Consider the following 22043-nt stretch of genomic DNA (forward strand, 5'->3'; position numbering starts at 1 on the left):
TAGTGACCAAAGCCCTGGCCTGGGACGAGGGCCAAACCTCTCCTTGTTGCTTATTCTGTATAACAAGCTGTTGAGCAAGCCTGGGGTGGGATTTATCTGTTGTAGCTGGCTAATCTAAGCGGTGAATCCAGGCTCGGAGGATGCATTGCCACGTGGCTTTTAGTGGACCCGTGGCCGGGGTAGGCGAGGTGCACATGCTGGTGGTTTATGCACATGCAAAGGTGCAGGTCGGCCGGTGAAACCTTGGCTTTGCCGCCGGGTCCCAGCTTCTCCTCCTCCTCCGCCTTTCCTGCTGAGTCCCAGAGCCCTGCTAGTGGGACATCTCTGCTTCTCCAAGTATGAGGAGCATACGCTGCTCTCCCAGGCACGAGGGATGCCAGCTTTTGAGTTCTTGTCGTGCCTCCTAGCTGCTCCTCGATAGATGATGACACTTTGCAGCCCTTATATTATCCTGACAGAGCAGGTGCAGGGCCAGGTTGAGTTGTATCGCCCTGGCCAGCATCCACGTTGCGGCTTTATTTGCCGTGTGTCCTCGGTGCCGTCAGCGCTCCACCCCGGGCCTGTCAGTTTGTTGCTGTAATGCATGCTCTTCCTTGGCTGCTCTCCCTCTCCTGCCCTGCTGCACAGATACTGCTCTTCTCACGCCTGCTTTGCCTGTTCTCCCACTGCCTTCATGCATGCGCGCTCCAGTTCGGCCTCTGTGCATGCCAGAGCTGTTCAAAGCGGGATGTCTCCCCATCTGTGCACCGAGGGGACTTTGGGGCTGGGGAAACCAGCCCTTGAGCTGGAAGAGTGGGGTTTGTCTGAGCACTGTAGCTAAAGAGGCCACCAAAATAGTGCTTTGATGTTAGAGACCTAACCCTTCCTCTGGTACGGGGTGCCTGCAGGTCACGAGCGAGTGCTGACCTGAATCGAAACTCCCATTCCTCCTCTCCTGCAGGAATACATTCGCCTGCTGCAGCCGTGGTGCCACGTGAACATGGGCTCCTGCCGCTTCATGATGGGCAGGTGCTACCTTGTCATGGGCGAGGGGCACAAGGTAAGGCCCTCGTCTCCCGCTGGCGCTGCCTCCTCTGGGGTCTGGGACCTTTTTCCTTGGGAGGGAGGAGGTGCACAGGTAGGGCCAGCCTTGTTTCTGCTGTGCAAGTCAGGAAACATCCATCTGGAGCTCTGCCTCCTTTAGGCAAAGAATGGGATTGGAGGGGGGTGGTGGGATCTGCTCTTGGGGAAGTTCTCGTTAGCTTGGGGCCAGCAGGTCTCATACGCTGGAGCTGGAACGGGCAGCGCTGTCCTCTCGCTGGTACAGCAGGCTGGATCTGTCCCCCAAGGGGCGCACGCAAACTGCTTTCTGGTCTGCTTCTAGGCTTTGGACTGTTTCTGCCAAGCTGCGTCAGAGGTGGGAAGAGAGGAGTTCTTGGACAGGCTGATCCAGCCTGAGGAGGGCGAGATGGTCTCCACTCCGCGCCTGCAGTACTACAACAAGGTACGGCTGAGCCGGCCCGGCGTACACGCTCCTCGCAGAGCAAATTGGCAGCACGTCATTCCACACAGGCACTGCTTGGAGAGAGAATTCCTGCTCGGTCCCCGGCTTTTGGGGAAGTGACTTGAGACTCAGAAAAAGTACTTTTTTGGGAGGTGAAACCTCAGAGTAGTCTGTTTACTTTCTGTGGGGGGTGATGACGAGGTGACTACAGCGTGGAAGCTAGGTACTTTCCACCTATTAGTTTCCTAATAGCAGAGGACTTTGTTACCCAGCAGAAAAAGGCAAGGTGAGATCCAGCTGCTGGAGGCAGCAGCCAGACGTGTTCAGGCTAGATGTAAGATGCCGCTTAAGGGGAAGGTTATTAAGCTTTGAGGCAAACTAAAATTAATGTCTTTAAATTGAGATAGGATCTTTCTTTGTGCATAATACCATAGTTCAGACAGGCTGCAAGCTTGGACCTAGACTCATTGGAAGGAAGTCCCTGATTTTAAAATCCAGAAATCACCAGGGTTGTCAGGTGCCCTTGGCGAGGGAACTTCTCTCTCTAATACAGCTGCATGCCTGCTCGGGGACAGAATCGTTTGCCTCTGTCACAGGGGTTTACTGTCACCGTCAACACTAAAATGTTTCAGAAAACTCACGTGTGCAGAGCTGAATCCTCCAGAAAAGCCACAGCCTGGACGTGTTGTGCTGGGATTTGATTCAGACCTCTGTGACTTACCAAAAATCTTCCCGTTTTCAGTCATTAGCAACATCTTTTGACTGCTCTGGTGGTCGGCAGGGGCAGGAGTAGCTCTTAAAAACAAACAAAAAACCCCTCGCCAACCTGGCAGATTCTTCAGTGCTGCTGCAGCCAGCGCTAGAGTATTGTCTTCTCCAGGTTCTGCGCTTGTTGGACATGGTGGGTTTACCAGAGCTGGTCATCCAGCTGGCTACCCTGGCTGTCATGGAATCGGCGGATGACTGGAGAAGCCAGGTACGGTTCATTTCTTTTGCACCAAGATGGTTCTTCAGGGAGCTTAGCTGGGAATTTCTTTTTAGTTGTATAACTCGAAACGTGCTGGTTTGTGCTCTTTGGTGTTTTCAGGCTACTTTGAGGACTTGCATCTTCAAACATCACTTGGATTTGGGACACAACAGTGAAGCATATGTAGCCTTAACGCAAAACCCAGATCCAAGCAGGTAGGTGACAGTTGTAGGCCTTTACGCTCACTTGTCTCGGAGGTCCACGTACCAATTTTTCCATCAAACTGAAAGGAAGCTATGAGGCTTTAGGGTAGGACATGGCTGCTGTGTTAAGAGGTGCTGTTCGGCACGTGTAAAGGTGTGTTTAAAAAGGCATACTTAATTTTTGTAAGAACAGCTGGGATCGGCACTATCTCAAAGGAGGAAATGGAGCGGGGGGGGAAAGCTGATTCAGGGAAGAGCCGAAAGAATGGCTAAAGGATGGCATGCGGCCTTGTATGTTGAAAAGCTTTAGGTGTACAGTCAGTTTAATAAAGAAAAGACTTGGAGTTGAATTTTCAGCCTGAGTACCATCTGGGAAGTGAACTGGGTAGAGGAAGCTTCAGCCTAGCAGAGGAGTATGTGATGAGCAGGAATGGCTGGAATAGACATTCAGAGGAGAAGCAGGAATGCATTTTAATTGAGGCTGAAGAAAAGCTTACCAAATAGAGCTGAGGGAGGGAGACTGCCCTCCTGAGAGACCTTTGCAGAGGATCTCTGCTGTCCAGGATCTTTATTTCCAGCACAGGAGAAGTCTGAAGGGACTTCTTCATTCTAAGCCAGAAAAAAAACCTCTGGTGTTCATCACAAAGCGGCATGTTCGTGGCTTACAGCCTGCAATCCTGGAGATGCGTTTGCTACCGCTCCTCCAAACCCCTTGTGCCTCTCTCTCTGCAGGCAGCTGGACTGTCTGCGCCAGCTAGTGGTGGTTCTCTGTGAGCGCTCCCAGCTCCAGGACCTGGTGGAGTTCCCCTACGTGAACCTCCATAACGAGGTAATCGGCCTGCGCTGGGAGGAACGGGGGCACAACCGCTCTCTTTAAAACGATTATCGACCCATTTGAGCCTCCGTGTGCTGCAGGTCGTGGGGATCATCGAATCTCACGCTCGAGCGGTGGACCTGATGACCCACAACTACTACGAGCTGCTGTACGCCTTCCACATTTACCGCCACAACTACCGCAAGGGTAAGGGACGTTGTAACAGCCTGCCTGCCTGGGACACCGCTGCCCCTGCCCCTGCCGGCTGGCCTGGCCTGGCTCTTGCCTGATGCATTCCCCTTCTCTCCTCAGCTGGAACAGTGATGTTTGAATATGGCATGCGCCTGGGCAGGGAGGTGCGGACGCTCCGAGGACTCCAGAAACAGGGAAATTGTTTCCTCGCTGCTATTAACTGCTTACGGTTGATCCGCCCGGAGTACGCCTGGATAGTGCAGCCAGCTTCTGGAGCTGTGGTAGGAAACGCTGAGCTTACTGTGGAGCCTCTGACCTGAGCTGTTGGCTGTGGGGACACGTAGAGCTGTACGGTTGGGAAGGAGCTTCCAAAAATCCTTTCTGACGTGATGAAGAGAGGCGTTGGCCTTCTTAATCTGCTGCTTTCGTCGTCTTGGCCAGCTTGTGCAGCGCTGTCTTGCCTCACTCAACGGAGACATCGGTCCTATCCGTCACCCTTGTGTCGCTGCCCCTTTTTGGAGCAGGGTGGAAGCAGGACAACTTTTGGGAGGGGGCTGGTGTATGTACATGGGGATATATCACTTTTTGTTGGACACAGAGCAAATCTTTTTGGGGAGTCTGAACAGCCGGAATACCAGTCCAAAAGAGAATTACTGTGACAGGGTTTGTGTTTCAAATCTGTTTGCGGGGAGGTGGTGGCTGTAGCCTGATCAGCTAATGCCGTGCCGTGTTACTGATAGCCAGAGATAAATGTAACCTGAACTGCCAAGCGGTTGTATGGCTTTTCTGATTCGAAGCAGGGCCTGAAATGGAGAGCTGGTGTTGGGGCTATATTGTATCGAGGCGGTTGGAAACCAGGTGGGCATGAACCCTCTTTCTGCTTTTTCCCCGCAAGTACGAACGCCCTGGGGCATCCCCGAAGAGAAGCCACGATGGGGAGTGCACGGCCGTTCCCAGTAAGTGCCCAGTCCCGGTGCTTTCTCTGACTCTTGTGTTCCCACAGCTTTTCCCCTGGCCTCAGAGCTCTGCTGCTCCCCTGTGAGCTGGGAGATGGCTCAGGGCAGCTCTCGCCTCTGTCAGATCAATAATTTGGGGGACTGTAAGCTGGTTAACTCTCCCAGTGTTAGTGTCTCCCAGTTGCAATATGCTGCCGCGTAACAGCTATTCCCCGAGGAGCTTCTGTGCGCACTCCTCTGCAGCTTGATGTCTTGTCAGCGCTTTTGCTTTCAGTGGAAGCAACTTGTAATTTAAAAAAAAAAAAGCCTTTGTGAGGCAATTTCTAGTTGTTCCAGACTTGTTTGTGCTCTTGGAAAGCCCGCTGACGTAGTGAGTCTCTGCTGGTAAGGTCTCTGCTCTGCCCGTGTCTACCGAAGCATAGGATGGGGGGGTCACGTTAGACTCTTAATCCTCAGCGTTACGGTAGGAAAATTTAAGGTCAGGTATTTTTAAAACAATTATTTCTGAGTGAGCTCTTCTGTAGCGTATGCCTGGCAGCCAGAGCAGCAGCTGTTACCCAACACTAGACAACACCTCTAACAGAGGAGGAAGGGGAGGTTTGTATCGGGGTAGGCACGGTTCGAGGTAGCAAGGAAGGGGCAGCAAAACCTGACCCCTCCTTTGGTGCTTTCTGTGGTACGACTCCTCTTAGGATGGCAGAGGGGTGCAGACGTGTTGCACGATGCCCGAGGAGCCCTTTTTAAAATGCTGAGAGCCCTTCGTGTCCATCTGTTACAGCCACTCGCCAAATTGAGATCCTGGAGCTGGAGGATTTGGAGAGGGAATGTGTGCTGGCCCGGATCCGGCTGACGCTGGTGCAGCACGACCTCTCAACGGCGGCTGTGGCAGGTAAGAGGGATGCAGCGCGGCCACCTCTCACTTCCCCTGCGGTTTTTGCTCATTTTAGCGTTTTTGTTCAGGTGAGGCAGCAGCAATTTTGTTCTGACCCGGAGACAAACCCCAGAGCTGGCAGGGACCGTTCAGTTCACCTTCCTAGCATGAAATCTCATTCAGCAGCTTTGGAGAGGCAGATCGGGAGAACCAATTTTAAGTTTTCCACTAGTTTTTGGCTTTGCCAAGCGCTAGTAGCGGTCTGCAGCCTGGGGCTGGGGTTGAGCTCATGAGACGGGACAAAAAGGCATCTTTTTTGTCTTGCTGGAAATTGCTGCCAGATGAAGCAGGATTAGAAAGCCCTAGAAAAAACGCTGCTGTGAGACTTAAATTGCTGTCCTGGACAATCCTGCCTCATGACACGGTGTTAGCTTGTCAAAGTTGGCCCTTGTTGGGGAGCAGAAAGCTGCAACTCTCCCACCCTGACCCTTTAAGTACATTCTGCCTCTCTCTGATGCGGCAGGGACGGCTCTGTGGGTCACTGCTGCTTTCTGCAGTCCCTCCAGGGACGGCTCCTGGGCTCCGGGGATGCTCCTGAGGCCAAGAAAGCCTCAAGCCGTGCGATGAGAAGTGCTGCTGCGGGGTGTTTTACGTTGGGCCGTTAGCACAGCGAACTCTGCTGCCGAATTGCACGGCACTAGGCCCCAGTAAGCACTGGGATGTGACTGGGGGAGGCGCTTACCTGGTCCTCCATCCCTGCAGGCAACTCTACGCCCGAGGAAACGGTCGCTCTCCTGGTGCGGGCTGGCCTCTTCGACACTGCCATCACTCTGTGCCAAACATTCAAGCTGCCCTTGACGCCCATCTTTGAGGGACTCACTTTCAAGTACGTAGCGATGTTCTCCTCCCCGCCTCGGGTGACGCGCGGCTGGAGAGACGTGTGCTGCGTGATGCTTGGCAGGGCGCAGCTTGCAGCTCCCTGGGGTCAGAAGCCAGCGCTGTCCTGACCTGTCTGCTTGCCGTGGCTGCTAACGCTGTGCACGGCCTCAGAAGCTGCTGGCTCAGTGGTTTTGAGGTGGAACTTGCTCTTTGCACCTGAAAAGGAAAAATAAGGCAGCCTTGCTGAGCAGGGAGTGGAGGGGAGAGATTTCTCCCTGGTCTCGGGGGAGAGAGCTGGCATCCGACGGTCGCAGGTGATCCCGACCCAGGCACACCCATCGTCTGGAGACCTCTCCGGTGAGCTGGCTCGTGGCACGCTCCCGCTGATGCCCAGCGAGCTCCTCACAGGAGCTTTGTTCAAGCTGTTGAGCGGCTCCCAAATAGCAGTTGGCAGAGCGCTTGCTCTTCTGTCTGATCTCTGTGCTAGCCATTTGCCTTCGTGCCTCCTCTCCGACCCCAGGATTCCTCCTCTTTTGCCTCTCTGTGCTTACGGAAGATGCGTCGTGCCTGCAGAGTTGTTCAGGAGCTCTGCTGCGACCTGTTCCTGTGGCTGGATGCGCAGAGGGCATCTCTTAGCCGAGCTCGCGCCCTAAAGCTTGCTAACCTCCGAGTCATTAGTAATTCCTCTCTGGCACTTAGAGCAGCTTAGAAATCACTCTAATAGCCTTCTTTTCCTGCCAAGCCGGCTGATGCGTAGCTGTGGCTTGGGAATAGTCCTGCGAGGGGTGGCTTTGATGCTGGCAGCTGTGGCAAGGCAGGGTGAAAGGGCTGGGCTCTGGAAGCACCCAACTTTGCGCTGCTCTGGCTTGCAGGTGCATCAAGCTGCAGCTGGGAGTGGAGGCGGCGCAGGCAGAGGCCTGGGACTGGCTAGCAGCAAACCAGCTCTCCGCCCTGGTTACCACCAAGGAGTCCAGGTAGGTCCTTGTCTGGGGGGGAGAAGAGCGGAGCTGCTTTTTGTGAGAATGAGAGTCTTTCCAAAGCCTTGCAGGAATCCAAAGGGTCCCAGGTTCATAAAACCCCCTTAAAGCAGACCTGCGGGACGGGGACAGCGGCAGAGCCGTGCTTCCACGCCGTCACCGCGCTCTTCCCAGCCTGCTGTCCGCAGCACGCCCCGCTTTGCTGGGCCTCGAGCGCCCACGGGCAGCGGGACGGGTCCCCCGGAGCACACCGTGGCCTCGCAGACAGTCGCAGGGGCTGCTGGCACAGGTTCCGAGGCGAAATATTGCCTTGGCACGGGTTCCGAGGCGAAATATTGCCTTGCAGCGCCACAGATGAAGCCTGGCGGTTGCTGTCATCCTATTTGGAGCGTTACCCGTCCCAGAACAGCCTGTACCATCGCTGCGTCATCAACAAGCTCTTGGCGCACGGGATACCTCTGCCCAACTGGCTCATTAACAGCTACAAGGTGAGAACAGGGAGAGGGGCACTGCTCAGCACGCCAAAAATCCCCAGCTGTCCCAGAGCTGCCAGATCACCGCGACTTTAACCGGCACCTTCTCGTTGCAAGCTTCCCCCCACCTTCCCGTTCCCAGCTCCGGGAAGCCGTGCCGGATGCTTTGGGCCCGTTCCCGAGGCTCAGAGCAGGTTCTCGGCATCGTGGCGGCTCCTGGGCCCGTTCCCTGGCTGATGTTTCCCTCTTTGCTTGCAGAAAGTGGATGCTGCCGAGTTGCTGCGTCTCTACCTGAATTACGATCTGCTGGAGGAGGCTGTGGAGCTGGTCCTGGAGTACGTGGACGCTGTGCTGGGCAAAGGCCACCAGTATTTTGGAATCGAGGTGAGCTCGCCTGCGGCGCGGGACGTGACGGGGCCCCTTCCTTGGGGCAGATCCTGTTTGGGGTTTGGGTATTGCGCCCACAACTTGCGTGACGGTGCTCCCAGGAGAAACGGGTGTGGGTAACCCACCCAAGGGGAGAGGGGACCTCTTACTGGGACCAGTAGGACATGGTGGCTGGGGGCTCTTCCTCGCCGTGGCTGTGAGGAGGAGCGGTTTTTGCCACGAGCACGAGATGACACGAGGGTTCCTCTCCCTTCCAGTTCCCGCTGTCCGCCACGGCCCCCATGGTGTGGCTGCCCTACACCGCCATCGACCAGCTGCTCCAGGCGCTGCGGGAGAGCGCCGCCAACCACCACAACGTCGTGGTAGGTACAGCTTCCCCGGGGAGGAGCACCCCGCGGAGCGGCCGAGGGGTGACAGGGAGCACCCTAGGGTGCGGGAATGGGGTGGGAGAGCGGGAGCGCTCGTCTCTGACGCCTGCTCTGCCCTCGCCCAGCTCTATCAGAAGCTGCAGGACAAGATGGAGGACTACCAGCAGAAGGTCAGCGTGGCCACCCGGGATCGCCTGTACCGCCGCAACTAGCGGCAGCCCCGGGGACACCGGGCCGTCCCCTGCTCACGGTGACGTCCCCGGGCACTGATGCCGTCCCACCCCGCGCTGGCTCAGCCGCTGGTGCTGGTTTTACCCATTTATTTTTTTTCCGTAAGGGTCCGGTTCGGGGAGGCGGAGCGCGCCCTCGGCGTGTCACCTCGCTGTCCCTGTCCCCGCCGGGGCTTGATCGGCGATTAGCAGAGCAGCGGGGTGCCACCGTCACCGCGGCGGTCCCCTCGCTCTCACCCTGTACCATACGCGGCGAGTTTTGGCATTTCTTTTTATTTATTGTTGTGTTTTGGGATGAACTTTAATAAAATCAAGGCGTTATTACAGACCTGCGTCGGGTGCTGCTCCCCTGGGAGCGCGGCGGAGGGGGCGGGGGGCTGCGGGGTGAAGCACGCGGGGCTGTAGGGCCCCTCGCCGGCATCCCCCACACACAGGAACTCTCTATAGGACCGTGCTATAGGGTGGTGTGGAGCTATAGGGCCCAGGGACAGTGCTGTGCCATGCTGCGGGATGGAGCTATGGCTGGGGGCTGGCACCGTGCTATAGGACTGCCCTATAGGGATGGGGCTGAGGTTAGGACAGCCCTATAGGCCCCTATGCGCTGTAGGCTCCATGTGCAGCACCACACTATAGGTCAGGATGGAGCTATAAGCCTGTGGCGTGCTGTAGGGTAAGAAGGGGCTATAGCCACTGGGAGCGGCACCAGGGCTATAGGCTCCATAGGCACCATGCTATAGGCCAGGCTGGAGCTATAGGTTCCAGGGGCAGCACCATGCTATAGGATAAGAAGGGGCTGTAGGCTTCAGGGGTAGTACCATGCTGCAGGGCAGGGTGGAGCTATAGGCTCCAGGAGCAGCACAGAGCTATAGGTTCTAAGGGCAGCATCATGCTATAGGGCAGGCCGGGGCTATAGGCACCACGGGCAGCACCGTGCTATAGGGCAGGCCGGGGCTATAGGCACCACGGGTAGACAGCGGCCCTAAGCCCGGTGGGCGGGGCGAGGCCCCTGCCCCGCCCCTCGCGCCGTGACGCAGCACGCCGCGGCCCCGCCCCCTCCCTCCCACCGCGCAGGCGCGGCCGCAGCCCCGAGGCGCCGCTCCCGCCGCCTCCGGTCGCCGCCGCCGCCGCCGCCATGGGGAAAAAATCCCGCGCCGCCCCGGGCCGCCGACCCATCCTTCAGCTTTCCCCTCCCGGACCCCGCCGCGACGAGGCGGCGGTGCCGCCGGTTGAAGGGGCGGACTCGGGTTCCGAGCCGGGTAACGGTGGGGGATTGAAGGGGGGGGGGGGGGGCGCTTTGTTGGCGGGGCGCGGCCTAGTGAAGGCCTCGGCGCGGCCTCCTCGTAGCGCTGCGGCCTAGCGGCGCTACCGGAGCCGGGGAAGGCGGCGGGGGGGACGCGGGGCGGGGCACAGCCCCGCCCCGCGTCCCCCCCCGCCGCCTTCCCCGGCCTCGGCTCCTCCGTATCTGACGGTTTCTCCCTCACAGACGAGCCCGAAGCGGTGGCGGAGCCCCCCCGCAGCGCGCCCAACCCGCCGCCCCCCGCGCCCGCCGCCGTCAAGCCCACAGGTACGAGGCCCCCACCGCCTAATTTTCCTAAAAAACCCGGTTTTTTTTCCCTTTTTTTGCGCTCGGTCCCCTCTCCTGACGCCCTTTAGTTTTTTAAGGGGGCTGATTGCTTCCCTTTAAATCCTTTTTTTTAAGAGAGAGTAATTAATGCCTTCCTGAATAATTTCTTTATAGGGTGTGATTGCCCCCTTTTTAATTGTTTTGCCTTTTTTTATTTGAGGGTGATTGCTCCTCCTTAATGCCTTTTTTTAATTTATTACTGAGGTAAGATCATTACCCCATTTAACTGCTTTTTACCTGCGGGAGTGAGGTGACCCTCCCCTAATTATTTTACGGGGGGGGGCAGCAGGGTTTTCGCCCCCATTTTGCTGTTTTTGGGGCGGTGGTGTGATGCAGAAGCCGCCGCCCTCAACTGATTTTTGATGGGGAGTTGATTTCTTGTCTTAAAAATTTGGGTTAGGAGGTATTTTTCTGCCCAATGTATTTTTTGGGGGTGGGGGAGAAGGGGCGATTTTTTTCCGTTTATTACTATAGTTACCTATTATTACCTATTAAAGAAATTTAATATCAAATTAATAACTAATACATTGCTATTTTGGGGAGCAGTGTCTCCTTTCTGTGGTTTGCAGGCCGGGTATGATATTCCCCCCTCCTTTGTTTTTTTTTCAGGGCTGGGGAATTCTTTTTTCTAGTCTTGCTTTGTTGTTTTTTCCCCCCTGAGGAGGGTGTTTCTCACTCCCGCTGTGGCTGAGGGGCTGCTCCCCCCCGATTTTGGGGCTCAGGAGACGTCCCTGTGGCTGTTTTGAGGAGGGAGGGGGGCATTTATCCCCCGAACGCTCACGGGAGGGGGGTGCCCGTCCCCCCAAACGAGCCCTGCCGCTCCCCACGGGGCTGCTCCCCCCCTCGCTGGGATCAGCGGGGCGACGGCGGCACCGCCGGAGGCGGGGGGGGGGTTGGATCCGCGTCCCCGCGGCGGCAGGAGGAGCCCCCTCGCTGAGGCTCCCCTCTCCCCGCAGGAGGTTTGTGTCTGCTCGGTGCCTACGCAGACAGTGACGACGAGGAGGGCGAAACCTCGGAGAAGTCGGCCCGTTCGGCGGACGCCAATGGCAATAATTCGGCAGACATCGACAGCACGTTGGCAAACTTCCTGGCGGTTAGTGCGGCGCCGGGGAGCGGGAGGGGAGGGCGGGCGGAGGGGAGTTCCTCCTCGGCGGAGGAAAGAGGGTAATTTCACCGTCCCAGGCGTTGTCTTCTGCCGATAAGCGCTTTGATTCCGTTTGTTGGGGGTTTTTTTTGTCCCCTGGGATTTGACATTCGCGTGTCGTTTTCGCAGGAGATCGATGCTATCACGGCTCCTCCGCAGCCCGCCGAGCCCACCTCCGCGCCGCCCCCCACGCCTCCCCGCCCGGAGCCGAAGGAATCGGGCTCGGGCCAGTCCTCGGGCACCGCCAACGGCGCGGGCTCCGCGCCGGCCCCGGAGTGGCAGTACGACACCCAGTGCTCGCTGGCGGGAGGTGAGCGCCTCGGCGATCCTGGGGCTGTGCCCGTCTCGGGGGGCTGCCGTCCCCCGCTGTGCTCCCCACAAGGAGCTGAGGGCGGTGACAAGTGGTCGCCGCCGGGGAAAGGGAGGTGACAACCTGTCCTCGTCCCCTCCCGGCAGTGGGGGAGCTGGAGATGGGCGACTGGCAGGAGGTGTGGGACGAGAACACCGGCTGCTACTATTACTGGAACACCCAGAGCAACGAGGTGACCTGGGAGCTGCCGCAGTACCTGGCGACGCAGGTCCAGGGCCTGCAGCACTACCAGCACAGGTGGGAGAGACCCCCAGCCCCGCCGGGGTTGGCGCCGGGACGTTGTCCCCGAGCCCGCCTTTCACTCCCTCCTCTCTTCCTCGGCAGCACCGTGGCAGGCGCCAACGGCAGCTTCGTAGCGGCTGCCGAGCTGTACCCCCAGGAGAAGGGGGCCGCCCCAGGCAGCGTCGGCCGCGGGGCCAACCTGGCCAAGCGGGAGGTGAAGAAGGTCAGTCGGAGGGGCCGAGCACCAGTTTCTGGTTGCCGCGGGGCTTGTAGGAGCCTCTCTGGGCTTCCTCGGCAGCGGGTGGGTCACTCTGCTCCGCTTGCAGCCCGGAGAGGGGCCCCTGGGCTCCTTCCTCTGCGGGCTGCGGTCTCCTTCGCTGCGTGGGGAAGGTGTCGGGGTGGGGTGAGGGGACAGGGAGCTGCGGCCGGAAAGCTCACGGAGGGGTTCGACCTGCAGGAAGTGAACGAAGGCGTGCAGGCCCTTTCCAACAGCGAGGAGGAGAAGAAGGGGGTGGCTGCCGCCCTCCTGGCGCCGCTCCTGCCCGACGTGGTGAAGGAGGAAGAGGAGCGCTGGCGGAGGAAGGTGATCTGTAAAGAGGAGGTCGAGCCGCCCCCGGAAGAGGAGGTGAAAACAGAAGAGGCGGCGGCTGCTCCCGAAGAGCCGGAGCCCGGCAGGGATCCCCTGGAAGACACGCTGCAGGAGGATCTGTGCAGCGTGGTGCAGTCGGGGGAGAGCGCTGAGGAAGAGGAGGAGCAAGACACCCTCGAGCTGGAGATGGTGCTGGAGAGAAAGAAGGTGAGGGGGAGAATTTGGTCACCGAAACGAGGCCGCGGGTGCAGCCGGGGAATAGTTGGGAATAAACCAGGAGCAGCAGACGTTTGCGTCTCCGTCCTGCCTCCTTCGGGAGAGCGACCCTACGTTTGCCACGCCGCTGCTATACGGGTGCGGGCTCCCTATGGATCTGGGCGCTAATCAGCCGCAGCTTCACGCGCACGCCACGCTGACGAGCCAGCAGCCGTTAGCAAACTCCTGCTCCCTCTTTGCTGCCCTTAATGCAGCGCCCCGATTAGAGCAGCTCTTTGCTCTTCTTTCACGGGTGACTCGTGAGGGCCGCCGCTCTTGCGGGGAGGCTCACGTCCCTGAAGCGCCGCTCACTCTCGTGTCTCTCGGCAGGCGGAGCTGCGTGCCTTGGAGGAAGGCGACGGCAGCGTTTCGGGCTCCAGCCCGCTCTCCGATGGGAGCCAGTCGGCCTCGCAGGATGCAACCCGCAGGCTGGCCTCCAAGCGAGGGAAATGGAAACTGTTTGTCGGAGCTGCCAGCCCCGAATCCGCCAGTCGAGGCTCCAGCAAAACGGGCCGGGAGAGCCCAGAAGCGGGAGAAGCAGGTAATTGGAAAGGCTCCCTTCGGAGGGAGGAGCGGGTGTTTGGAAAGGCCGCAGCCCGCGGAGCCCCAGGCGGCGCGGAGAGAAGCCGGGCCGGGCGGTGAGGTACGTGCGCCGGGCCGGGGACAGGCCCCGAGGGGCGGCTGTCACCGCCGTCACATCGCCGAGCTCGCGGGCCGGCAGCGCGGGCTCAGGGCAGCGTGGGGATAAGCTGGTGCTCTGCCGGACTCTCTCCTTTACCCTCGTTAAAGAGTGTAAACAGGAGAGTTTTGTCACTCAAAACTCAACGCTTTTGTCAGGAAAATCAATAGGAGAGCGCTCGTACTCAGTGCTTTCTCAGGAGAAGGAACGCAGAAGCGTGGTTTTCCCTCCCGACATTGTAAATCCTGACGGTGGCACGTGGGGAACCGTCACCTTCCTCTTCTCGAGCGGTGTTTCTAACGGTCGCCAAATTTCAGCCAGGCAAGGGGTTCCCCGAGAGCCGCTCTGGCTCCGCGCTTGTTGCCGCGTAGGAAAGGCGAGGCAGGACCTCGCTGCGAGGAGGATCTGGTTGACGCGAGGGTTGTTGGATACAGCTGTGCGTCGGGTGTATCACCCGAACAACAACCACCCCGCGGCAGAGCTCGCGTTCCTGTTGGCGCTCTGCGTTCCCGTGGTACAGCCGCGGCCTTACAGAGGTTGTTGTCAAATATTTGTTAAGAGCGGTTGGGCGATTGTTGCAGAGCATCGTATGAATTTATTGCCTTGGGGAAATCGTGTGATTGCGGCTGTTAGCCCTCCGGTACAGCCCGTGCTCCGCTGCCTGTCCCGACCCTCCCGTCCTCCCCAGCCCCGCCAGAGCTGCGCCGGCCGCAGCGTTGGAGAGAACGGCCCGTGCCTGGCAGCCCCGGCTCCCAGATGTGCCGGTCCCTTCCTGGCATGAGGCTTCAGGCCAGCCGCCTGCCTCCCGGCAGAGAGGGAGGCAGCCCCTCTGGCGCAGAAAGCTGGCTGAGTGAGAGACGACTGCTTTTTCCAGGAAAAATTGGTACAAAAGCGCCCTGAGCCTGGAGCAGGCTGCGTCCTGCTGAGGTGGGAGACGGTGCCTGCCCCAAAACAGGGTCGATGTGGCCTTGACGCGCGTCTGCTGCGGGCAGAGGCGTGACCTGGATGGCAGGCCTGGCGTTACGTCGGGGACGTCGTTTGTCCGGGGTGGCTCTGAGGGATGGTTTTGCCGGAGGGCTTTCCCTTGTGTCGCGCGGGCTCGCGAGCGCAACGTCCCTGGAGCCGGCTCTTCCCAGCAGCGCCGGATTCCCGCTTACCTGGGGAACAGCAAGCCCTGCCTTGAAAAGAACGTGTTTAAAGTTGAGCATGCTGCTGCTGGAGGGCGATGGCGGGAGCTGTCCTGCCCTCGGGTGCCAGGACGCACCAGGAACGTGGTTTTGCCCCGAAGGCTTTTGGTAGGAGTCCCTCGCGAAACTTCCCTCCCTGGAATTTGTCGCTTGGACAGTGAATTAGTCACCGCTGCCCTGTGATGCGGCAGAGGCGAAACCTTACGGTCTTGACAACTTTTTGGGAGCTGTTCGGTCTTTGACAGCTGTCTCAATTTATTTAATCCTCGATGCGTTTTCTTGACAAATTATTAAACCGCTGGAGTTGAACGATTGCCTGGCAGGCGTTAGCTCTCCTCGCGCTGCCTCGAACCCCTCTGCTCCAGGCTGTTCCTCCTTCCTGCCCTCGCGCTGTAGCAGCTGTGATTCTCTGCTTCCCGTGCTGTCCTTCTGGAAGGAACCCCGCCATCAAAAGGCGGAGGCAGTGACCCTCTCTCCTTTTTAATTTCAGGCTCTTGTCACCGGCTCCTGTAGGAAAGAGGCCCCGGCTCTTTCCTTGCCGTCTCCTGCACCGGCTTTGGCTCCCCAGCACGGTGTCTCCAGTGGGCTGTTGGCAGCGCCGTGGCGGTGGTGGGAGAAGGCCTGACCTGTCATTTCTTCTCCCGCAGCGGCGAGCACAGAAGCAGCTGATGCAAATTCAGACAAAGAGGCAGAATCTGAGGAGCCCCAGGAGAAAGCAAAAGCACAAGGGGCACCAAAAATAGAAGAGGAGGAGCAGGACCTAAAGGTACGGAGATGCAGAGGCGCGCGTCGGTCAGATCCATCCCAGCTCGCGTAAGGGACATGGCCGGGCGCTCGGGGGCTCGCCGTGCCGCCGGCAGCGTGGGGGGACGTGCCGGCTCCCTCAGCCATCTCTGCCCGGGGGACGCCATGGCCGCTGGGGCCGCCTGAGCTTTGGGCTGTGGGTTTGGCCCGGCTGGAGCGACCTCGTCCGCCTCCCGCGCTGCCGGCGGGCCGGCGCTGTACCCCCGCCGAAGCTCCAAACCGCAGATCCCAGCGCGGCTGCAAGAACAGCTTGCCCTGGCCTTGTGAAAGAGGAGCCGCGCAGGATTGGGCCGGCATCTCTGCAGCCCGCTGTCCTGCCTCCCGCAGGAGCCAGCAGCAAAGGCTGGAAAGTGTTTAAAAACCAAAAAAAATATCAAGGGGGTGTGGTGGGGATAAAGACTGAGCCCTGGGTCTGGTCGTGAGAGAGACCAAATGCTTTTGTCTTGACTTTCTTCCCACCAATAACGATGTTACAGTCCTCCGGCACGCGCCCCTTCACTCGTCCCGTGCCCAGGCTGAAGACTCCTCGTCCGTAATCTCTCTGTGTCCGGAGGCTGCCGGTACCGGTCACTCTGCCCTTCCCCGGCCTGACTTTTTGAAGCTGTTAGACGCAAATTGGGGAAGCCCTGGGGATTTCTGCAGCGTCGTGCTGATATTTTCTCTCCCGAGCCTTGGTTTGCTCTTTTTGGCTGGGGCTGAACGATTCCCAGAGCCCCGTTCTGAGCCGTAGTAGTGACAGGCGGAGCTACAGGCTCGGGGTGACAGTTCCGCAGAGCAGTGGGGGAGATTTTTTCGATTTGTCCTTTTGATTCCCTGGTCGCTCGTTACCCTGAGATCTCCTGCAGCGTTAAATTTGGCTCCTGAGTAATTTCATTTTCGTTAGCAAACGGTGTCACCTCCCTGTGCCAGATGGTTTACGGATGGGGAATCGCCGGCTCGTGGTAGAACCCCGGTGGAAACCTGCAGCGAAAGCTGACCTCTGCTCCCGCCCTCGTTTCCCACCACTTAATCATTTTTCCGGTGTGAAAGGGAAGGGCTTCGTTATTGTCCTCGTGACAGATTTACCACCTCTCCTAAAAGATCTCCAGCAGAGTTTTGAGATGTGATGCTCCCCGCCCAAAACCACCGAGCCCTCCCTCAGCGTAGCAGCGACATGAAGCCTGTCTGATTTTTTTAATTTAATTTATTTAAAAAAAAAAAGAAAAAAAGCCTGCAGCAGGACCACGCTCGTTGGCTGCTGTGCCCCAGGTGGCTGCCGAAAGCCTTTTAAGCTGTCACGTTTGCTGTCCCCTTTTCTCCTGGTACTGGCGGTGCTGTGTGACGGACTCTGTGCTGTAGCGTGGTGCTTTCCCATGCAGGATCCCTTTAGAGCTGTTGGAGGAATCCCGTCTCCTCGGGTAATCGGTACCGTTCGCTTCATCGGTTCGGGATAATCTCTCTTCTGCCGGCTCTCTGGTTTGCAGGAGATCTGCCGGGTCCTCCGCTGCGAAGTCACCCTCTGCTGTGGGATCTTCCCTGGCTTCTCCGTAGCCACGTTAACGCGGGAATTCATTTCCCTGCCTCGGGCTTCTCTAGCGCTGCTTGTCTGTCTGGCCCCGTCCCCCCCTCTGGAGACAGACGCTGCGTTGTCGGCTTTGGGGACCTTCCAAAGCCTCTTCTGAAGAGCAAAGGGGAAAAAAACAATTCTTGGAGCCCTCCTTAAAGCAATCGTGATGCCGCACGCAGGCGTCCGCCCCGTTTCTGCTCTTGATTGCTTCCTGGCTTGTCGCTGCTTTCATGCAGTCCCCTCAGTCAGGGGGATCGACGCGGGGGAGCCCCGTGTCCCCGTGCGGCGCCCCAACGGGAGCTTTGACTCCTGCGGGACGCTGGGGTCGAGTAACGGTGGTCGCTGTGGGCTGGCCTGGATCTTAACGTAGATATTGTCTCTGCTCGGGAGTAAATCCAGAGCGGTTACCCCTCTCCTGCGCTTTCCAGCTCGTTCCTCTGGAAAGCGGCGATTTACAAAGCCTGAAATTATATCCTGGCCCGTTTCCTTTGGGAAATGGTTGAAGTACGATATTTAACGCTTTCCGCCCTGGCGATTGCTGTAACTCCAGAGCCGGGGCGCCGAAGCAGACCGAGCCCACGCCCAGAAGCGCTGGGAGCAGGGAAGAGTGCGCACCAAGGAGTTGGGGTTCGCCGCCCCCTCCGGCAGCTACGGAGGAGGTCTCGTCCCACCACCCCACACCGACCCCGTCCCCGGGGCGCAGGAGGGAGCGGGGCTTGCCGGAAGGGGTGACAGGCGCAGACGTTCAGGGCGGCACGTCCCCGTCCCGCCCGGCTGAGGGGCCGCGGGAGGTCCCGAGTCCTGTTTGCCGGGGAAGGCTTGGAACCGCGGGGCCGCAGCCTCCCGGTGCTGCTACCCGAGGGCGGCTCTTTACTCTCCCCTTTCTCCCTGGCAGTTTCAGATCGGAGAGCTGGCAAATACTCTGACTAGTAAATTGGAGTTCCTGGGCATCAACAGACAATCTATCTCCAACTTCCACATGTTGCTGTTGCAGACAGAGGTAACCGAGCCTTCGCCCCTCGCTCCGGCCTTCTGTTCCGAAGCGGATCAAATACTGTCCGCCGCTCGAGCGCCGAGGGCCGGCGCTGCGTGAACCTCGTGGCCGCCGCGGCCGCACCGCGTGCCCGCCCGCCTCCTGCAGGGCCCTTCCTCCGCGGGGGGCGAGCATGGCTTTGCGCGGAGGCGGTGTCTTCCTCCTGGCCCCCCCGAGTCCCGTGCCGTAAGGGAGCCTCCCGGACCCCGAGTCCTCTCCCCAGGGCCGCTTGCAGCCTCCCTCAACGGCTTCCCCCGGTTCTTGCCCTCTAGACCCGCATTGCAGACTGGCGAGAAGGTGCTCTCAATGGAAACTACCTCAAACGCAAACTCCAAGACGCAGCCGAACAGCTAAAACAATACGAAATAAACGCCACCCCTAAAGGCTGGTCCTGCCACTGGGACAGGTACGCGCTCTCCTACCTTTCTCACCTTTCATCTCTGACATCTCAGACATGATTTGTGACCATCACCACCCGACGACGTGGCGCCGTCCCTCTCGGAGACTGAGAGCAGCTTCTGTTAGCAGTGCTGGGCAGGCAGAGAAACGTCCGGCACTCGCAGAGTTTGGGCCAGCCACCAAACTGGAGGAGCCAAACGGAGTGCTCAGTGCTTTGAGACGGAGCTGATTCCCTGATCGGACAGAGCTGGTTTTCACTCTCGCGAGTGTAAAGCGCTGTGGAGGGCGGGCCTGGGGGGTCGCGCATGCGAGAGCTCTGTGAACTTTGCAGGATCTCTGGATCACCTCTTCTGACCAACAGCTCTGACAAAGGACAAACTTCAACTCATCGACGGAACGAAGAACAAGATTTCTGTCTCCTGCCAGCAGGTCAGACCCAAACATTTCTTTGTCTATTTGGCTTTCTTGATTAATTTTCCTTTGTTTGAAATCTTTGCTCTTTTGTTTTTCAGCTCCCAGATCCGCTCCCTCTCTCTAGCATTCACTGTGTGTTTGACACCAAGAGTATCATAAAAAAAACGACCTCCGCGCACCACGGGGTAGGGGGGCAGCCGCTTCTCTCCATTGGGCTGTTCCCCGGTGCCTCTTCTTGGAGGGCGACTTTCAGCCAAGGCGGCGGCTGAAAGTCCCGATGCTAGCGAGACGTCGCTCCGCTGCGCGCTGGGCCTGCTTTTCTCGGCCCGCCCCTCCCTCGGAGCGGGGGGCTCAGGGCGACGTTTCGCGCAGCCAGCAACGCAAATAGCTTTGAGCGAGCCGGCTCGGGCCTCTCCTGCCTCTCTGTCCTCAAAGTTGTTTGTTGCGTTTGGGAGAGCGGCAGCCCTGCTGCCGAGGGTCTTCCCTGCGAGAGCGCACCGCTGTCGTGGGCAGGCCCGCCTCGGAGTGTCGGTGGCGGGGAAGGGAATCTAAAGCCTCCTTCTCTTTCTTGTGATTTAGGGAGCATAGACGCTATTTCTATGTTAACGAGCGCTCAGGAGAGTCGCAATGGGAGTTCCCCGACGGGGAGGACGAAGAGGAGGGAGAGCGGGCCACCGACAGAAAAGCCGACGGTCCTCCTAAACCACCTCCAAAAGACAAAGGAGAGCGCGCCGGGGACCCCGCCGAGCGCCCCGCAGGTACAGAGCGGGGTGGGGCGTGGCGGTTGGGGGGGGTCCTGGCCCCGAAGCGGGGCGTCGCGGGGCCCCGCCGAGCGCTACGGCGCTAGCCCGGGCACCTCGCCGTGGCTTTAGCGAAGCCGGGAGGAGCGCCGCTCCCGCGTCCCGAGCTGTCCCCATCGGTTTCAGGCGTCAGAGCGGTGCCGGGGAAGGCGGCGCGCAGCTCGTCGGTCGAGCCCGTGGCCCGAGCTCTGCCTGCCCGCTCCCAGGCAGGGCCCTGGCAGGGAGGCAGCGGGCAGGAGCAGGCAGCGCGGGTCTGTAGCCTGGGTTTTCAAGCCTGTGTCAATATGTATTCTTCAGGCTCCCTTTGTAAAGAATCCTTCTCAGGCCAAGTTCCTGCTACGTCTCTCATGCCGCTCACTCCATTTTGGACTCTGCTTCAGTCCTCTGTCCCGGTCCTCCAACCTCCCTTGCCTTTGGAAATGCCTCCGCCGCCTCCGCCTCCGCCGGACTCGCCCCCGCCGCCGCCCCCGCCGCCCCCGCCTCCCGGAGAAGACGGTGAGATCCAGGAAGTGGAGATGGAAGATGAGGGGGGCGAGGAGCCGCCCGCCCCGGGAACGGAGGAAGACGCTCCCCTGAAGCCTCTCCTGCGCCCAGCCGCCAGCAGCAGCCAGGTGAGCGGCGGCCGGGCACAGCCGGGGCTCGGCCGGTCCAACCGCGCCGCGCTCGAAGCCGGGGAGGGGGCACGGCAGGGCGCTCGCGGCTGCGTCCCTCCCGGCTCGGCGCTCACCTCGGCGCTCTCTTCCAGGGCGCCGTTGAACCCAGCCTGGCCCCGCTGCTCTCCGCCAAGCCTCAGAAGAGGAAAGCCGTGGAGATGAGCCCGGGGCTGATGCAGCGAACGGCCACCATCGGCAGCTGCCCCGTCATCTACAGCCAGCCCCTGATGGCCGCCGGCAAGTACCAGCCTTCGGCCGTGCCCCTCGCCTCCCTGAGGCCGCGCCAGCGGCTGCAAGCCGAGATCCAGGGCCGCCCCAACCTCCGCATCGCCCCGGGCCACGCCGGCCCTCAGCCCGCCGCGCTGGGCCTGCAGTCCGGCTACCTGGGCGTGACAGCGCCGGCCGCGCCTTCCGTCATGAGCTACTCGGAGTGCGCCGCGCCTGTCAGCCTGGCCGCTGCCGCCGTGCAGCCGGCCCCGGCGCGAGGAGCCCTGCCCGCTGCCGGCACCACCGAGCAGCCGCCGCCACCGCCGCCCCCCCAGACGCCCCCGCCGCCCACCCCCAAGGCGCCGCCGCCACCAGAGAAGGAGAAGCCGAGGAAGGGGCGGAAGGACAAGGTAGGCGCCAGTCCCTCGCCGGCGTGCCGGGCCCCCTCTCCTCCCTTCCCAGCCGCCCTCACCGCGGCCTGTTGCGTTCTGGCGCAGGGCAAGAAGGGCAAGACGAAGATGCCGTCGCTGGTGAAGAAGTGGCAGAGCATCCAGCGGGAGCTGGACGAGGAGGAGAACTCCAGCTCCAGCGAGGAGGACCGGGAGACCACCGCCCAGCGGCGCATCGAGGAGTGGAAGCAGCAGCAGCTGATGAGGTACGGGCACCGGGAGGCGGCGCCGGCAGCGCTTCCCCGTGGCGCGGGGCTCGGCTCCTCCCGGGGGGGGACGTTTCTGTAGAGGCAGAGCAGGGGTCCGCGTCCCCGGCACACGAGGGCGGTGGGGACGGCCGCCTTGCGCCGTCCGGCCGCCGACGCCGCGCTTTGTCCCCACAGTGGCATGGCGGAGAGGAACGCCAACTTCGAGGCGCTGCCGGAGGACTGGCGAGCGCGGCTGAAGCGGAGGAAAACCGCGTCGAGCACATGAGGCGTGCCGCGCTCGGGGTTTTTTGTTTTTGTTTTTTGTTTTTTTGGGGTTTTTTTTTACAGATGTACAGTTCAGAGCCCTTCACTTGACCGTTGTCCAATAAATTGTAGCAGTTTGGGATGTGCCGTCTGGTGACATCTGGTGCTTTGGGGCTGGCATGCGCGGTGGCCATGGCTCGGGCTGACGCCACGGCGGGGGTTCTTTGTGGCCCTGCTCCCTCGGGTGTTTGCCAGGATAACGAAATCCCTCTGGCTCCTTTCCCAGCTCCGCTCCGGGCCCGCCCCGGCCCTCCCCGGCCCTCCCCGCTGTCGGCCGGTCGCTCAGCGACCGCGTCCCAGGTCCCCGGCGCCGCCGGGACCGGAGAAGGGTCTTGCCGCGAGGGTCTTGCCGCGTC

The 22043-nt window shown here is 60.0% G+C and overlaps 2 protein-coding genes across 5 annotated transcripts in view; both read left to right on the forward strand.

Moving 5' to 3' along the window:
- NUP160 (nucleoporin 160) overlaps window positions 1-8869 on the forward strand; it is a 28891-nt gene extending 20022 nt beyond the window's left edge. For all 3 annotated transcript variants that reach the window (XM_082318464.1, XM_082318465.1, XM_082318466.1), the window contains 15 exons: window positions 941-1039; window positions 1364-1483; window positions 2364-2459; window positions 2571-2665; window positions 3386-3482; window positions 3569-3674; window positions 3780-3940; window positions 4555-4615; window positions 5394-5504; window positions 6249-6372; window positions 7238-7339; window positions 7689-7830; window positions 8074-8199; window positions 8460-8564; window positions 8696-8869. In XM_082318464.1, the coding sequence (XP_082174590.1) occupies window positions 941-1039; window positions 1364-1483; window positions 2364-2459; window positions 2571-2665; window positions 3386-3482; window positions 3569-3674; window positions 3780-3940; window positions 4555-4615; window positions 5394-5504; window positions 6249-6372; window positions 7238-7339; window positions 7689-7830; window positions 8074-8199; window positions 8460-8564; window positions 8696-8782 (1632 nt within the window). In that variant the 3' untranslated portion in view covers window positions 8783-8869. The remainder of the gene's footprint in view (window positions 1-940; window positions 1040-1363; window positions 1484-2363; window positions 2460-2570; window positions 2666-3385; window positions 3483-3568; window positions 3675-3779; window positions 3941-4554; window positions 4616-5393; window positions 5505-6248; window positions 6373-7237; window positions 7340-7688; window positions 7831-8073; window positions 8200-8459; window positions 8565-8695) is intronic.
- Window positions 8870-9880: 1011 nt separating this feature from the next.
- Window positions 9881-21769, forward strand: FNBP4 (formin binding protein 4). 2 transcript variants are annotated; one of them, XM_082318467.1, is made up of 17 exons: window positions 9881-10056; window positions 10284-10364; window positions 11381-11517; window positions 11698-11878; window positions 12025-12175; window positions 12263-12383; window positions 12618-12956; window positions 13335-13545; window positions 15518-15636; window positions 18116-18220; window positions 18526-18659; window positions 18984-19081; window positions 19646-19824; window positions 20247-20477; window positions 20612-21136; window positions 21224-21381; window positions 21559-21769. In XM_082318467.1, the coding sequence occupies exons 1-17, from the start codon at window positions 9933-9935 to the stop codon at window positions 21647-21649; spliced, it is 2985 nt and encodes a 994-aa protein (XP_082174593.1). In that variant the 5' UTR covers window positions 9881-9932; the 3' UTR covers window positions 21650-21769. The 2 variants fall into 2 exon arrangements, with proteins under 2 accessions (XP_082174593.1, XP_082174594.1); XM_082318468.1 differs by lacking the exon at window positions 18984-19081 and having other exon boundaries at window positions 20164-20477.
- The last annotated feature ends 274 nt before the right edge of the window (window positions 21770-22043 follow it).

The sequence above is a fragment of the Platalea leucorodia genome, assembly GCF_965183815.1.
Source record: "Platalea leucorodia genome assembly, chromosome: 7".
In the NCBI taxonomy this organism is placed as follows: Eukaryota; Metazoa; Chordata; class Aves; order Pelecaniformes; family Threskiornithidae; genus Platalea; species Platalea leucorodia.

Bases quoted from the DNA above. Each gene is read 5' to 3' on its own strand.
- FNBP4 (XM_082318467.1), top strand. From the start codon at position 9,933: ATGGGGAAAAAATCCCGCGCCGCCCCGGGCCGCCGACCCATCCTTCAG. The intron at 10,365-11,380 runs GTACGAGGCCCC...CTCTCCCCGCAG, and splicing joins CGCCGCCGTCAAGCCCACAG to GAGGTTTGTGTCTGCTCGGT. The intron at 21,137-21,223 runs GTAGGCGCCAGT...GTTCTGGCGCAG, and splicing joins GGAAGGGGCGGAAGGACAAG to GGCAAGAAGGGCAAGACGAA.